At 35.6% G+C, this 18,420-nt stretch overlaps 1 protein-coding gene across 1 annotated transcript; it reads left to right on the top strand.

The window, feature by feature from the left end:
- The first annotated feature begins 11,865 nt into the window (after positions 1 to 11,865).
- On the top strand, positions 11,866 to 15,355 carry LOC130429268 (galectin-5-like). Its single transcript, XM_056757730.1, has 4 exons — positions 11,866 to 11,915; positions 14,443 to 14,531; positions 14,622 to 14,775; positions 14,940 to 15,355. The coding sequence occupies exons 1-4, from the start codon at positions 11,898 to 11,900 to the stop codon at positions 15,084 to 15,086; spliced, it is 408 nt and encodes a 135-aa protein (XP_056613708.1). The 5' UTR covers positions 11,866 to 11,897; the 3' UTR covers positions 15,087 to 15,355.
- Positions 15,356 to 18,420: the final 3,065 nt, after the last annotated feature.

Below are 18,420 nucleotides of genomic sequence, written 5' to 3'. Positions count from 1 at the left end.
GAAAAACTTAAAAATTGCTAAAATTCTATTTTTCACATTGGTTCTTAAAGGATAGACATATCTCCAACAATGTAAGATTAATTTTAGATATACTAGACTATTCCGATTTGATTTATGAACAAGCTGCTATAATGTTTATTGACTTAAAACCTGACTTAAAGCCTTCGATACAGTTGACCACTCTTTTATTTTTTTAATAGCGTTATCTTTTATAACGCTATTAATACCATTATATAGAGTAAGCATTATTTTTATAAACGAGTCGCCAAACCCAAATTCATCCAATGCTTCGAAAGTAAAAGAGTTCTCAACTTCTCCCCTTTTTACCGCCGGTCGTGGTATTTGTCAAGTTTGCCCTATTTCCCCTTTTCTTTTTCTTCTAGCTGCAGAACTGCTTAGTTTACATATAAAAAACTCTCCTATTGAAGGTATAAATATTGGTGAAAAAACTTTAATAATCACCCAGCTAGCTGATGAACATGTCTGTTTTTAAAAGATGAGTCACAGATATCAGTTGCTCTGATTATATCCTTGATTTATTTTCCAAGGCCTCTGGGGTTGTGGTGAATCCTAAGAAAAGCGAAATTTTTATTTGTACATGACTCAGACATGACTTTAGTATGTGGGATCAGTATAAAAAAATGTATTAAATACCTTGGGTTTGACATTTGCAAATCTACCTCTGATCGTCTTCAAAAACATTTCCACTCAAAATTAGATGAAACAAAACAGATTTTAAATAGCTAGCTTCAAAGAGATCTAACATTGTATGGTAGAATTGTACTATCTGCAGCGGAGAGCATTTCCTGATTAGTCTACCCTGTTTTCTCTTCATTTGTTCACAACAAAATATTTTAAATCTGTTAATTCTCTATTGTTTTGGTTTATTTGAAAAAAATGAACGTGTTAAGAGGAAAAAATTGACAAAATCATTTAGGGAGGGTGCCCTTAATGCATTAGATTTTCAAGTGGTTAATCAAACCTTTAAGATAAATTGGATTAAAAAATGTACAGTTGTGTTCAAAATTATTCAACCCCCAATGCTGTAAATGGTTTTAGGGAATTAAATGTACATTTGTAATTGTATTCAGAATGAAATCCTACAAGGACTTCTTAAAGAACCATATGCAACTAAAATGACATCAATTAGTTTTGTAATACAGTAGTAAATGTTTCTTTTGTGAATTCTTCATTGACATAATTATTCAACCCCTTAAAGACTACCACTCTGAAGAACAGGGGTTCAATGAAGTGTTTTCAATCAGGTATTTATTACTATAAACACGAGCCTCGTCTAAAAGGTAGAGGGGGAGGTGTCGCTGCACTTTACAAGAATTCTTTTATTACCTCTCAGAAGTCTAATTTTAAATACAATTCTTTTGAAGTCATGGTACTTCACGTATCGACACCTAATACTAAGGACAAAACATTTTTAAAATTTATTCTAGCTATTGTATATAGGCCTCCAGGGCACCACACAGATTTTATTAAAGATTTTGGTGGGTTCTTATCAGAACTAGTACTGGCCGCAGATAGAGTCCTTGTCGTCGGTGACTTTAATATCCATGTAGACAATGATACAGATGCCTTGGGACTGGCTTTCACAGACACTCTTAACTCCATGGGCGTTAGTCAACATGTGTCAGGACCCACTCACCTTCGTAATCATACTTTAGATTTAATACTTTCTTATGGTATAAATGTGGACGATGTTAAAATCGTTCAGCAGAGTGAAGATATTTCGAATCATTATCTGATATTATGTTTGCTTCAATGGCCTACGGCTGCAAATCAAACTCCTTGTTACAAATATGGTAGAACGATTACTTCAACTACCAAAGATGCGTTTCTCGATAATCTGCCTGAATTGTCTAAAATATCTAGCATGAGTAATAACGTTGACGATTTTGATACTACTATTGAAAATTTTAACTCTACTTTCTCGGAAATATTAGACACAGTTGCTCCTCTGCGTTAAAGAAAATTAAAAATAGCAGCCCAACACCGTGGTATAATGAACACACTCAGACTCTAAAAAAAGTATCCCGTAAAATGGAGCGCAACTTTAAGAAAACGAATTTAGAGGTATTTCGTATAGCATGGAAGGATAGTACTCGAAATTACAGGAATGCAATAAAAACGTCTAGATCCGCCTACTTTTCAACACTAATAGAGGAAAACCATCACAACCCTAGGTTCTTATTTAACACCGTGGCTAAATTAACAAAAAATAAGTCGTCATCGACGTCAGATTCTGATTATCAGCATAACAGTGATGAATTTATGAACTACTTCACGAGTAAAATCCAAGATATAAGAGAAAAAATTATAACAATGCAACCTGTAGTGAAATCCGCTGAACAAACTAACTACAGCACCCCTAAGGAGAAATTGCAATTATTTTCTACAGTAGATCACGATGAACTGTCTAAAATCATTAGATCATCTAAATCATCAACATGCATGCTAGACCCTATACCTACAAAACTACTGAAAGAAATGCTCCCAGAAATTATAGATCCTCTTCTTAGTATTATTAACTCATCTCTGACATTAGGACATGTGCCTAAAGCATTTAAGGTGGCTGTTATAAGGCCTCTTTTAAAAAAAAAAAACTCGACCCTAAAGAACTAGGGAATTACAGGCCTATATCGAATTTACCTTTTATATCTAAAGTTCTGGAAAAAGTAGTTTCAACTCAATTATGCTCCTTCCTCCAAAGGAATGACATTAATGATGAATTCCAGTCTGGATTTCGAGCATGTCACAGTACAGAGACTGCTTTGATCAGAGTTACAAATGATCTGCTTTTAGCGTCTGACCGTGGCTGTATTTCGTTATTGGTGCTGCTAGACCTCAGTGCTGCATTTGACACCATTGACCACAGCATACTTCTACATAGACTCGAAAATTACGTCGGCATTAACGGAATAGCATTGAAATGGTTTAAGTCTTATTTATCCGACCGTTTTCAATTTGTAGCAATAAACAATGAGGTGTCCCGCAAATCACAACTCCAGTACGGTGTACCACAGGGCTCAGTCTTGGGACCCCTGCTCTTCGCATTATACATGCTACCTCTAGGAGATATAATAAAGCGACACGGAATTAGCTTTCACTGTTATGCTGATGATACTCAACTTTATATTTCCTCGATGCCTCATGAAACCCAGCAGTTTCATCGAATAAAGGATTGCATAGTTGACTTAAAAATGTGGATGAGTAACAATTTTTTACTACTAAACTCGGACAAAACAGAAGTGTTACTTACTGGACCGAAAACTGCTATGCGTAACAACCAAGAATACTGCTTAACGATTGACGGATGCTCCGTAAAATCCTCGTCATCAGCTAAGAATCTTGGCGTTGTATTCGACAGTACTCTCTCATTTGAAAGCCATGTCGCAAACACCTGTAAAATTGCATTTTTCCATTTTAAGAATATATCTAAATTACGTCATATGCTGTCACTGTCAGATGCAGAGAAATTAATTCATGCATTCATGACATCAAGACTAGATTACTGTAATGCACTTCTAGGTGGTTGCACTGCGGGCCTATTACAAAAACTGCAACTGGTTCAAAACGCGGCAGCTCGAGTTCTTACACGTACAAAAAAGTATGAGCATATAACCCCGGTTCTGTCAACCTTGCACTGGTTACCTATAAAGCATCGCATTAACTTTAAGATCTTGCTTATTACCTATAAAGCCCTACATGGTCTAGCGCCGCAGTATTTGAATGAACTTCTATTGTATTACAGACCTCCACGTACATTACGCTCTAAGGGGTCCTGTCAGTTGGTAATACCTAGAATTTCAAAATCAAGTGCAGGTGGTAGATCCTTTTCTTATCTAGCGCCTAAACTTTGGAATATTCTTCCCTGCACGGTCCGGGAGGCAGACACACTCTGTCAGTTTAAATCTAGACTAAAGACTCATCTTTTTAATCCTGCATACACTACACCTCCATAATATTAATCCTCAGAGGATTTAGGCTGCATTATTTAGATCAACCGGAACCAGGAACACATCCAACAACAAATGATGTACTTGTTGCATCAAAGAGTGCAGAACAGTACTATACTCTCAGCCAGTCTTGTCTCTTTGTTCCAAGGTTACCGCAGGATGCAGTTCATGCCCAGACCTGATGGCAGAGCTGAGAATGGGAAGCGGTGACCTGACAAGTGCTAAGAGGATAGAGCTGGATAAAGGACGCGACAACTTTGTTTTTCCTACAACATTTCAAATGCTATTAGATTGTTAATGATAATCTTTAATCCTTAATTTGTATATTTTTACTAAGCCTTGTTGTGCAAGCACTGTTGAGCTTGTGCAGAGGCAGCAGCTTTTGCCAGAGGGGAACTGGAATCCCCTGGTTGGGCCTGGGTTCCCCTGAGGTTTTTTTTCTCGATGGGAGTTTTGCATATTGTTTTGCACTATCTGCCTGGCCGGGGGGGCTGCTTTAGAATTCATACTTGTATTAAATGTGTCTCATGTACAGCTGCTTTGTAACAATGAAAATTGTAAAAAGCGCTATATAAATAAAGTTGAGTTGAGAGTTGAGTTGAGGTATTGAAAACACCTGTGGATATCAGGGAGCAGCAATAAAGCCTAATAAGCACCAATTAGGCAGCTTTAAAATGACTGTGATACTCAGCTCCTTCTAGACATTTACTGCGTTATGAAGGCCTCCGTGCCAGAACTCCCAGGCGCACCCCCTTGCTGTCCCCAAAGAATAAGAAGAGTCGACTGCAGTATGCCAAAAGTCATGTGGACAAACCACAGAAGTTTTGGGATAGTGTTCTGTGGACTGATGAAACAAAATTACAACTGTTTGGGCCCATGGATCAACGCTATGTTTGGAGGAGGAAGAACAAGGCCTATGAAGAAAAGAACACCTTGCCTACTGTGAAGCATGGCGGGGGGTCAATCATGCTTTGGGGCTGTTTTGCTTCTGCAGGTACTGGGAAGCTTCAGCGTGTGCAAGGTACCATGAATTCTCTTCAGTACCAGGAGATATTGGATGACAATGTGATGCATTCGTCACAAAGGCTTGTGACGACTGCATCTTCCTTTTTCCTGTGAAAAAGCAAGACGTTGGACCTTTCAACAGGACAATGATCCCAAGCATACCTCCAAGTCCACTAGAGCATGGTTGCAGATTAAAGGCTGGAACATTTTGAAGTGGCCATCGCAGTCACCAGATTTAAATCCGATTGAGAACCTCTGGTGGGACTTAAAGAAAGCAGTTGCAGTGCGCAAGCCTAAGAATGTGACTGAACTGGAGGCTTTTGCCCATGATGAATGGGCGAAGATACCCGTAGATCGCTGCAAGACACTTGTGTCAAGCTATGCTTCACGTTTAAAAGCTGTTATAACTGTAAAAGGATGTTGTACTAAGTAGTAAGATTGAATGTCACTTGGGGGTTGAATAAAACTGATAATGATGTGAGCTCAGAAAAGACATTTGTGGTTATTTCATTATAAATGTTATGTTATATTTGTCTGACCTACACGTGCCTCTTTGATTTAATTGTAAGCAGGGTGACTGAATGATCATAATCAATTTCAAACCGACCAAAACAATCAATTTCAGTGGGGGTTGAATAATTTTGAACACAACTGTATGTCTGAGGATGACTTGCCCTGGTTTTGGATCCCAAAGTTAATTTTAAAGAAGTGTGGTGATCAAGTTTTTACTATCCTGTCATTTTAAATGTAGCAAATTATCAGTTAAGCTGTCCAACTTTCACAAACAAGCCCTTGATTCTTGGAAGATTGCCTTTAAACATAACTTTTCACCTCAGGCCTTTATTATTTGGAACAATGAAAATACGTTATCTGGAAACAAATCTCTTTTCTTTTGAGCATTAGGTGTTACAAAATATTATTTTTGTTTCTGATTTATTTAATGAAACAGGAGAACTTCTTACAAATTCAGTTTATCAAAGGGAATTGTAGTTCCCTTAGAATAATTTAAATAAAATTATAATTTAATAATTTATCCATCTCAGCTTAAAATCTTTGGTTAAAGCTCACTGAAGTTATTTAGGGCTGGCAAATTATATTCCCATGCCAGCAATCAATGGTGAATATACTCTTTTTGTTTTTATAAGAAATGCTCTTATCTTAGATCAAGCTATTTTACCTAAAGCAAGCTCAAGATGGGGTACACCCCTTTATAATCCTAAATTAAATAATATGTGGTTTTATCCTTATAAATTTCTACCTCAAACAAAATGAAAGAACTTAATGCATGCTAAAGCTATGAAAGATGTTAAGATTCTTGGAAATATCATTTCAAAATTGTGACTTTATAATATAGTTTGGTTATCATTGTTACGTCCCCCATTTTTTCTTTTCTCTTCTATTTTTCTTTTCTTTGTATTGTAACGTTGTTCCTTTACTACTTATCCATTTTGTTGTGTGACAACGTCCCTTTCACAGATTTTAATATTTCAAAATGTGGCTGCGTTCTCGAGTCCTGTGGTGAGAAAAATAAATTGAAAGATTGCTTTGTGAGATCTTCCAAATGTAGCTAGTACCAATCGAATAGCAATTGAATGCTATGATCAGAATATACCGAACTCTTTATTTTGTAGAAAAGTCTGCTAGCGTGCGAAATTTTAAACATTTTAATTTTAATTGCAAAGCATTTTTGTGTTGTTTGTAGGAGGCTGCCATGTCAGGTTAATGAGGCTATAGTTGATTTGTTTTCTTTGTGTTGTCGTGTGCTTGTATGCATACTCTATTTTGATAATGTTTTTAACATATCCTATGCCAACGCTCTCATCAGCTTCTACACATTTCTGCAGACCACTGTCTATAACATAGATATTAAGAAAACAAAAGAGTCTCCCCAAGTGAAAGAGCTTCGAGCCAAATTCCTGAATAAAATTTGAGAGAGAATGCTGCTTTGTTTTAGATGTGAAGAATTGCTTAAAGATATTCATTCACTGATTTCACATTTAAGATTTCAACATGGATTCTATCCCAACTCTAAGTGTAGACTTTTTTGTGACCAACACGGTTGACGAAAACAATTTTCTACATACTCTGGTTTTAGGAAAAATCTAGACAATATTCATGTTCCTCGTTCAGTTTTGCAAACCTTTCACATGCTGATCGTTTAAGACAGTCTGTTGCCGTTCAGACTGGACAGTCAGACAGAGAATCTCTTTCGGAAGCTGTTGATTTTGAAAGTAGGCCAGTTCCTTCTAAGAAGGATGTAAGGACATGTGTGCCCAAATTGTTGCAAAACTACAGGGAAGTGGCACTTCTAATACCTTAGTTTCATCAATTATATGTGACCTGGAAGAGTTTACTATAGATTTACACTCATTAATGAAGCAGAATGTTGTCACATCAGATTACTCTGAAACGTCTGCACCGTGTTTCGAAAATCTGTTCACTAGTTTTAATTCTGATGCTAAAAGAGCAAAGTTTTTCAGTGAAAGGTGGGGAATTTTTAAACCGTGGGAAATAGTTATTGGTGTTAGATATGACTTTAGACGAAACCAGAGAACTGCGACCTATGACCAGGTTCCAGTTAAAGAGATTTACGTTTACATCCCTATTAAGGATTGTAATTTATGTCTTGTAATACCGATATTTAATCCAAGTTTCAAACCTCTCCTGATGTATATATAAATTTTAGTGATGGAAGTTTCTGCAATTTTTTTCACTACACAATTCTTTGCAAATTCAATTATATTATGATGATTTTGAGGCAAGCAATTTAGGGTCAAAGCATATAATTCACAGGATAGGTTGTTTTTGTTTTACCTTGAGAAATCTTCAACCAATGTTCAACTCTGCTGTACTAAACATACTGTACACTTAGTTTCTCTCTTTCACTCCCAAGATGTTAAAAAGTATGGGTTTGATACCGTTTTGGCACCTTTGATAAATGATGTTAAGATACTTGAAAGTGAGGGCATTTATTTGCCCAATGCATCTGAAAAGGTTTATGGTTTGATTTGTCCGATTTCTGGAGATAATTCGGGTATGAATGCTGCTCTTGTTTTTTCGGAGTAAAAAAAATGTTTATATAGGATGACCCAATGTTGGGGCTTCGTGATGAAGTCAGCTTTCAGATAAACTGCAGGGATATTCAGTCAGATCCACAGTTGAACTCAGTTTATGAAGTTAAGAGACTCTTCATTGAACCCTTGATAGTATTTCCATATGTGTAGCAATTACACTTTTGATATAATGCACAATATATTGGAGGGTGTTGCTCAGTATGAGCTGAAACTTTTATTTAAATATCTGACTGAAAACTTAATCTCGGAAAATTATCTCCTTTTGAGGATTTATTCGTTTGACTTTGGATACATTCACCGCAGAAATCAACCAACAAATGTTAACTTGGAACATGGTGGAAATTCTATTGGAATGAATTCTGTATTGATATTGTGCCTGGTGAGAAACAAACCATAACTATTGGTGACATTGCGCCTCCAGGAAATCCAAACTGGAACTTGTTACTCATTTTGGTGCAAATTATTAACATAGTCATGCAATATGTAACAACGGGTGAAAAGACAGTTTTTTTAAAACATTTGATCTCTGAACATCATCAACTTTACAAATCGGTGTAAATCACAAAAAGTTAAAACCAAAGCATCATTTTATGGTGCATTATCCTTTCATGCATTAGGAAAATTGGGCCTCTGTTGCCATTATCGAGTATACGATTTAAGGCCAAGCACAAACTGTTCAAAAATATGCTGAAATGTCAAAGTCCCTTGCTAGGGAACATCAAATGGCAATAGGAAGTCACTGGGAAACACTAAGTTTACAGCGAAAAAGTTGGGACCAATGACATTTTTCTATCTTAATGATTGTTCATTGTCCTGTGCTCTTTCATTGTAGCTGCATGTGTGTTACTGTCTCTGCTCCTCGTACATTGTGAATTTGAATCGTCTGTTATCCATGCTGTGTTCATGTCAATGTTATCTTGTCTCGTCTAGTCAGTCTTTAGTTTATTTTAACGTCAAGTGTTTGTTAATCTAGTGATTCAGTCAGTCTTCGTTCAGTACTTGTATATCATTTCTTGTTCCTGTTTTACCCCATCGTGGGTCCTTGTTTTGTGTTTATTGTTACAAAAAAAGTCTGCTTGGTTATTCCGTACCGCTGCCTGCAATTGGGTTCTTCTGACCATGCCGAAGCTTGACAGAATGAATGAGACTCAATCGAACCCAGTAGGCAGCATGACGGTACGACGTCGTCCTTACGGTCTCGCATGGCCCACTTGCTGCTTGGATTCCGCCAGTCGTCCCGAGTCCGGTCTTCCCGAGTCCGGTGGTCAGAGAGCGCTGCCCAGCCGCCGTCAGAGAGCGCGGCCATCCAGCCGCCGTCAGAGAGCGCGACCATCCAGCCGCCGTCAGAGAGCGCGGCATTCCAGCCGTTGTCAAGTACGGCATTCCAGTATTGTTTTTTTGTTTATTTATACTGTTTTTATAGACAGTGTAGTAAGACAAAAACACATTGTTCTACTTAGTGTTTATATGTGATGAGAACATTCAGAGCAAATATGTACAATATGCTGTATATTTACTGTATTTTTAGGCAGAGTTATGTTTGAGTTTACCAATACATAACCGTCATCTGAACTATAAATTGTTATCAAATTAAGTTTATTCAAATCTAAAGTGATGCTGTTTTACTCTCTGAAGAGTCGGATTAGCATTTATATGATATGTTTGATTAACTATGTAAGATTTAAATATTGAACTCCTAGTAAGTGTTAATTTATTATCACTTATAAAATTTTACATTTAACTAGGGCCAGTGTGGATTATATATACATCAAAAAAGTTTTTTAAAAAATAACTCTAACAGAGTTAAAGTAACACTCTTAATTTTGCTGTGCAGGGTATACACCACCGTTGATTACCGTTTTGTATGGGACAGTCTAAATAGTGAATAAAAACAATTGAACATATGTATAATACCGTGGAAAATACACTGAAGTGTGTACTGTGTAAAGTAGGCTATATCAACTTTTTGCAGGTACAAAGTAATTTAACTAATTGTCTTACAAAGGATTCAATAAAAACGAACTCTGTGTGATATTTATTTCTTAAGCTTGTTTATGCTTATTCATGCTCATTCATTGGTTTTGCAAAATTAAGGAACTTATTTCATGCAGGGCATTCAAAATGAGAAAAGGCATGGAAAGTTTCACATTCCGTTAAAACGAAAGAGGAATTGGCTTCACATAAATCTTTACAGTTGGGGTCATAACCTCCATTTTAGAAATAAACAACAACAACCTCAGAAAAACTGAAAAGTTATTAAAACATTATATAGCAAAATATGCAACAAATAAAAATAATTGAAGTTTAGAATACTTCATGATTACCACAAACATGTAGAAGCGTTAAACTAGCGTCTCACTGAAAAGATCTGCTGGTATTGTTCTTTATTGTCTGCAAAATGTTAGAACTGAGAAACTGCAAGTATTTGTGTAAGGATTTTATAAAAAAAGTTATATTATAATCATTTACATTTACATCAGCTGCAGCTGATGTAAATCAACCTTACAAAAACAGAACTGCTTGTAATCCAGGCTGCCACAATGACTCATCACAACCTTCCCATTCAACTGGGCTCATCAACCAACACATCTTCCAGAAAGGCAAGAAACCTGGGAGTGGTGATAGATGAACAGCTTAATTTCAAAGATCAAGTAACCAACACCGCCCGGTCCTGTAGATGCATCCTCTACAATATTCTGAATATTAGACCCTTCCTATCAGAGCATGCTACGTAAGTCCTAGTACAGGCTCATTTCCAGTTCAGACTGGACTACTGGACTACTAGCTTGCACAACCAAACATCTGCAGGTGATCCAGAATCCAAGAGTTATACAGTGGCTCCCTATAGTCGCTCACATCAAATTCAAGACTCTGCTCCTGGACTACAAGACCACCAGTGGTTTGGCACCCCCATATCTTCACTCGCTAATGCAGACATATGTACCCGCCAGATCCCAACGCTCTGCAGACGAACGACGTCTTGTGGTGCCATCTGTTAAAATATCAAAAAAATTCAAAAGTGGTGTTGAAAAATTACATACTTTGATGTAATTTTGCAGCAGTTTTGCCAGTAATTTACTGTAGATTTGATAACTACTTAATATGGTTCTATTAGTACTGTTTTTAATTTGTTACACTTTAATCAGAAATAAAACACTTTGTGTTTTATGAGCAAGAAGAGACTGGTCTCATTCAAAATCAAATATATTTCTTTAAGACCATTGTCAGTCTTTGCACCCTAAAATTGAACTGTGACAGAAAAGTAAGTCACTTTAAAAGTGTGCCAACTGGCAACCTGGCAGCTATTTGAAAGCATATGGAGCAGTCTGTTCTCACATAGTTTCTTCCTGAGATGAAGCTTGATAGCGAACAGCAGGTACTGATTCAATTTTTGGCAAAACCCATGCTATGCTGACTTTTTTTCACATGGGTCATACATGTTTGGATTGTTTCTTTTACTTATTAAATAAAAAATCATTTGTAAACAGCATTTTGTATTTACTCTGGTTTTCTTTGAGTAATTGTAAAATTTGTATGATGATCTGAACCATTTAAGCATGACTTATATGCAACAAACAAAAAATCCGGACAGGGCAAATACTTTTTCACACCACTATACTTTACATTTCTTTATTCCATAGCTGTAGTCAAATTATGGCTTGATTCATGCAGTTGCCTTTTGTAACATGGAGAATGAAAAAAGGGTCAAAGAACATAAAATAATAGGCAACGATAGGTCAGTGACATTTATGTTCTCAAATGTGTGCCTTCATGAATATGGGTTGGGCTTATTCCTGTATTTAAGCTGCTCTGCAGAAAGTTACTCTACAGAAAAGTACAGTTTGGAAGAATGGCGAGTCAAAAGCTGGTAAGTTACTTTTAATCATATTAGAAATAAGGCTGCATTTTATGTGGTTGTTATATATACAACAATTTCTTCAGAGAAGCATAAGACTTTTTTTGGTGGGGTTGGGGATTAGTCTCGTTATATACAATTTAGACAAAATACACAATATATTTGATCATAATATGTTTAACTATATACTGTTTATTAAAAACAGGCTTACATAAAAGAAAATGCTTTTGTGTTGATAAAGAATATTCAGTCCAATGTTGCATAACAAAGAGAGATAAGCTACTATTCTTCTTTTAAATGGCTAACTCTAAGTAATACTGGATTTAGAAGGTGACAAAGCAGCAGACCCAAAAGGGCAATATGGCAAATATACCAGGGGACTACATATAAGGCACTTGAAGATCTGTAAAAGCATGTGACAGCAATATTTTTTAAATAAATATACATAATAAAAATAAATATACACCACTGTTGAAAAGTTTAGATCAGTAAGATTTTTTTTAAATAAGTCTCTTCTTCCGCTCAAACCTGCATTTATTTGATAAAAAACAGGAATATATATATATATATTTTAAGGAAAATCAGTCATATTGTGAGAATGTGAAACATTATTTTTTTTCTAGTTTCATGGTATCATGATCATTCAGAAATCATTCTAATGTGCTGATTTGCTGCTCAAATATTTCTTAGTATTATCAATGTTGAAATGTTTTCAGGGTTCTTTGATGAGTAGAAAGTTCAAAAGAACAGCATTTATCTGAAATTGAATCTTTTGTATTATTTTAAATGTCTTTACTGTCACTTTTGATCAATTTAAAGCATCTTTACTGAATAAAGTATTAATTTCTTTCATTTTTTTCCACCCCAAAAATAAATAAATCATTTAGATTCTTACTAACCCCAAACTTTTGAACAGTAGTGTATAATGTTACAAATAATGTCTATTTTAGATTTATTTTGCTCTTTTTATTCATCAGAGAATCCTGAAAAAAAAACTGTACAAAACTGTTTTCAGCATTGATAATAATCAGAAATGTTTCTTGAATACCAAATTAATATCTTAGGAGTAATTATGTAGAAAATGGTTAACTATTGTATTATTATTATTTTAAATTGTAATAATATGTCATGATATTTTGGATCAAATCAGGGCAGTCTTGGTGTAAATATATGACTATTGTACAGTAGTGTACGTCCAACAGAATAAGATTTATTTACCAATGTAGTATTTACTATTTTCCCTAAAAAAAACTGGATGATTGAAACTTTGTGATAATAATGTTTCTTCCAAAAGACTTGTTTAAATGCAAGAAACTAGTTTATTAGATATTAAAAATGTAAATTGTGACAAGATCGGCTGTCAGTCTGTGTGTTAGTGCAGGGGTGCACATAAGTTTTTCTGTCAGGTTCTCAAGTGAGCACCTGGAGTTTCGGTTTGGTGCTCACACTGCACATAGTGTGACAAATAATATTTACCAATTAAAAAAGTGACTTTTAAAGAACAATAAACGAGATAATACAGTGTGATTTATATAATTTTAAATTAAACTGAAAATACAATGAAAATGTATTACGTCTTACATTCGTTAATATTAATATTCAACACCACTTTTGAAACCTTTTTTGATTTTTTGACAGGTGGCTGAGAAGTTTGCGGTCTAAACTTATCTACAGAGCGCGTTTTTTATTTTGGGTGCTTATGCGCACCGGCGCACCACTTATGCGCATCCCTGTGTTTCAGTGCAGTTAACATAGTTACGTCCAGTAGGTGGCGGCAAGGGACTGTTATGATTGAGTCTGTCAGTCAGCACAGCAGATTATTCAACAATCTCATTACAAATATCTGATTTATTCAGTTACGAACTATGGCTTTCAATATGTCAATCATAGCTACGTCAAGAGTGAATCCCGCATTTACATGGCGATGTAATTCCCGAAACTTTGCAGCGTACAAGCTGCCATTGGTTTTAGCAGCATGAAAAACAAGTTTTATACAATTCTGTATAGATTATATTTAGCACAGAAACCGTACAACGAGCACTCCCTTTATAATCACTAAACAGCTGCCACTCATTTTCATCGAGATCTCTAGCATTCCAGAACAATAATTAAAATTTACGCAAGGAATAAAAAGCTTCGACATGGAGTTGATAAATACAGTGGAAAGATAAAGAGAGAGAGAGAGAGAGAGAAAATTACCCCTGAAAAAAAGTATGTAAGAAGCTTCATTCTTGCCTAAAGGTCTTTAAACGTGGGGCGGGTCGTTTACAATTTAAAGAGAAATGACCACTAGCCCACAAACTTAACATCAATTATTCTAAATCATTAATTCACTAAATTTACCATATCAATTGCGTGAAATCATTTTTATTCAAATAAAAATATGCCTTATTGTGGGGGTCTCGGATCCCCCAGCCCCCCTTCAATTCGAGCACTGAATGTATGGTTTTAAACGCAGGGTTGTACATTTCTATGTTCATATTTGGCTCGGTGTCACAACCTAAAAGTGTTTTGTTTTCAATTATGAACCTCAAATCAGGCGGTGCCGTGCATAACCGTGATCAATGGTCCACTGAAACCTGGCAAAAGCGTGATCATTCGAGGAGTTGTCAACACCAACCCTTCGAGGTTTACAAACATCACACACAAAAGAAAATATATATTCATTTCAAAATATTTGTCTATTTATTGTGCTGTCTCTCGCCTCATCTTTGTCAGGATTGAAATCAACTTTCGCCACAAAAGTGGGATCGCCTTTCACTACAATCCTCGTTTTGATCAAAATAAGGTTGTGTGTAACACTTGGGATGGGAATTGGGGTCAAGAAGAATATCCTGCAGGCATGCCATTTAGAGCAGGTCAACCCTTTGAGGTAAGCAGACAGTATTCTTTTTCCAACTGTCAGATTCCATCTAGGATTGATTTGTGCTTGACTATAGTTTTAAAGCAATCACTATTGAGTTCCCAGAATTGTTTGTTTTTGTTTTTACAATATAGGAATGAACTATATATTTTCTTCTCTTGTGTTTGTTTCAGGTCTACATTTATTGTTCTGACAGAGGCTTCAACGTGTCTGTGAATGGTCATCAAGTTCACTCTTACAACCATCGCTTCATGCAGTTGCATGATATTGATGTTCTTGATGTTCGTGGAGATCTGCAGGTGACTTCTGTGGAGGCTTAGCAGCGATTTCATCCTCCTTCAAACCAATGAGAGCGGTCCATTTATTGTCTTTCCTTGGTAATCTGAGGATCTGATCTGAGTTTTTAAAACCTTCCCTTATAGTCAATACATTTAATAACCATGCTCATCATTTCATTATTTGCTTTTATTTATCATTGATTAATCTGAAGTTAAATGATGTATTGTCTTAAAGTAATAACACCTGTTTTAGTCAGACTGACCATTGAAGTGCAACTATAAGCTTATTCAATAAACTGAGTTTAATTCTATCATCACTTCGTGTCCTGCTTGTCCCACACACAATACGTTTTTATATCTTTTTTTATAACAAAATTAATAATTGACACAAATGATTGTGTTAGCTTAAAGGGATGATTCGGCGTCCAACACGTATTTTCGGTGTCTTTTGTGTGTTATAAATTGCCCATGCATGCATAAGACACGTAAAATAGCAAAAATGTAAGTGTCGTAACAAAAGATACATTCTTTTAAAAGCGAATGCTCACCCAGACCTGCCTGAAATGCCTCGTGTAACCACACCCCGGAGAATCTACGTCACTTCGTAACATGACTTGACCAAGACCGCCCAAATATATACGCAAGTAAGGTGGGCGTACCTGTAACTCGCATTTTATCATCGCCGCCGCAGTCATGCCATGTTGCGAAAAGACAGCCTCTGTGTTTTAACTTCCAAATATGAGACAACAAATACGAATGATTACATTTTATTTACAACACTGTTACAGAACAGTACAATACGATATTGTATCGTTACAGTATAATCACAAGCCCCTATAGTGGCAACTCTTAAAGACATGAGAGACCTCTCGAGCTGTCGATATCTGTGGGCTGTGGGAGTAAGAGTTATTCTTAGCTTTCAGAAACTTGCTTTTATACTTAAGTTTGGAAGTAAGAGTACATTTCATGAATTCTCAGCACTTTATAAAATGGCACTTTGAGGAGCTTCATAAATATGGGCCCTGGGCTTTCTTAAAGCTAAGAATGACTCTTACTCTCCCATATTTAAGACAGCAGTTTGCCTTTCATGGTTTAAGGTTGTTCATAAACTGTTTATTTCATATCGCTTTGCCTCCTCCATCTTGGTTGGTGTTGTTTGGTATTCATAATATGGAACCAAATGTTAAACACATTTTGACGAAGAATTATCCTAAAAACGCTTGTAACACACAACTTCTTTAAGCACTTATTAATTTCACTTATAAAGTACTGATTAATTTCTGTATTTTTGTATCCAAAACCAAAGTAGGCCTACAATATGATTACATACATTACTTTAAAAAAGCTTAAAGTGGAAAAAAATAGAACTGGGTTGTCACAATAACCGTAATATTAAATATACCATGTTTAACCATTAATTAGATTGTTAATGCCTAACATTTCGTAAATTGGTTTAAAACTCTCACTTTATACAGTTTGTTTCACTCATTGATCAAATATCTGACAAAACACAAAATAAACCAAATTAATTTTATTTAAAAGCATCTACAGAAAATGATTACCTTAAACTTTAGCCACTAATAACTTTGTATTGAAAAATCTGTTATTGCGACAGTAATTCAAGAATGTCAAATGAGCATTTTGCGTTATTTAAAAATATGAAAATGTTCATTTTTTAGGATTATTAGAAACACATTTATTAACTTGATAGTAAAGTTTGAGGACAAAAATCGTGTTGGCCTGACAAGAAAGTCAATAGCTTTCATGGCCTTCATCTTTTTTATTTTTTGAATGTTGAAATAGGCAGTAAGAGCAAATGGGGTGCATTGCAATTGACTACCTACTAGAAAAGATCAAGAATTTGAAATGCGGGAGGATACTTAACAACGTCGTTTTGTGTCAGAGAAGTGCGACGCACTGACTTTTGGATTATTTGTGCAATCGGTAGATATGAAACAAAACGAGATCAAGAAAGGCAAGCATTTAAACTACATTATTTCAGCATTTTGCCTGCCCATAAAGCTTTGGGATGACGCTGCAGTGCTGCGCAGGTGTTACAGAAACTGAGCCCAACGAGGCTCATGCTACGGTGAGGTCCCCCTCCGTGGCAATAGCGTCATGGGACGCAAGCTCATACGAGGTATCAATATTTCACGATACGGTAGTACATCGATATGGAGACTATACGATATTTATAGAATTTTTCTGCAGGAAAAAAAATGAAGACTTGGAAAAAATGTGGCATAAGTGTTTATTAAACAATGACTGAACAAAGATCTATTATTTTTAGGGTGGGTGTTAGATTAGGTCATTTTAAAGTGCAAAGAACAGTAAAGTCAGTTAGAAACAGGAATTAACAATAACATTAAAATTAATAACTAGGTCGGTAAACCGATAAAAAATCGGATTAATCGCACATTGTGTATATGATTTATCACGAATAATCGCACATAACAATATTTTTAAAAATACTTTAACATTTTTATAATTTCACATTTAATCTCTAATTTGATCCAGAAACAACTGATTCCTTTAACAGCATCTATTTATGAATGAAAGCAAACATTCTGATATTAGTACTATAACTGATGTCTCTATTAAATTGATTATTTTTTAACATTAATTGTAGCCATTCAGCATTGAGAACTATCATGTAGGAAATGTACAGATATTGTGTTCAGAAGTTCTCAAAGACGTTACAGTCTTTTTTGCTAAATTGAAACTTAAATACAGAGGAATTCTCTTTAAAGCTGCAAAATAGCCTTGCTTCTTCTTTTCTTTTGTTCTTTGATAAACATTAATGACAGGAATCACTGCAGCATGTTTAAGAACTCAACCAGTCAGGTTCTCACCTCATTCACTGCTTCACTCACACACACACTCACCTCACTCACTGATTCACTCAAATGCTTCCACACTTCCGATTTTTTGATATAACACAGTATTTAGTTAAATTTCATAAGAAATAACAAAAAAATATAAAGAAAAAATCAGAGTAACAAACAACAGGGTTTCAGCCCTATACGGCTCAAATCCCTAATCATTTCAAGGGGAAAGTAATTAAATTTAGGTCTAGACAAAGACATCATTGGAGTTTGGGTTCCTCGCCACAGCAGGGCAGTGTTGGCTTGCTCACCGGGAGACTGCATTTATTTATTAATTCATTACGTTATTTATTAGATATTAGGATAATATTGCTCGGTCTAAAAACATAATGCACGTTGGTGTGTTTTACATTTATGTGTTTTTCTTTTTTGCCCCAAAGCTGCTTTGGAACAATGCACATTGCAAAAAGCACTATATAAATAACATTTAATTGAGTTGAACATTTATGACTGTAGAAAAGAAGTCTTAGATTCAATACCCCCAACAGATC

This window comes from Triplophysa dalaica, chromosome 9 (genome assembly GCF_015846415.1).
Source record: "Triplophysa dalaica isolate WHDGS20190420 chromosome 9, ASM1584641v1, whole genome shotgun sequence".
NCBI lineage: Eukaryota > Metazoa > Chordata > Actinopteri > Cypriniformes > Nemacheilidae > Triplophysa > Triplophysa dalaica.
Note: the sequence above shows the minus strand (reverse complement) of the source record. Positions and strands in the feature narration are given on the sequence as shown.

Excerpts from the sequence above, each read along its gene's own strand:
- LOC130429268 (XM_056757730.1), top strand. Across the intron at positions 14,532-14,621 it reads GTCAACACCAACCCTTCGAG|GATTGAAATCAACTTTCGCC; the intron begins GTTTACAAACAT and ends CATCTTTGTCAG. Across the intron at positions 14,776-14,939 it reads GAGCAGGTCAACCCTTTGAG|GTCTACATTTATTGTTCTGA; the intron begins GTAAGCAGACAG and ends TGTTTGTTTCAG.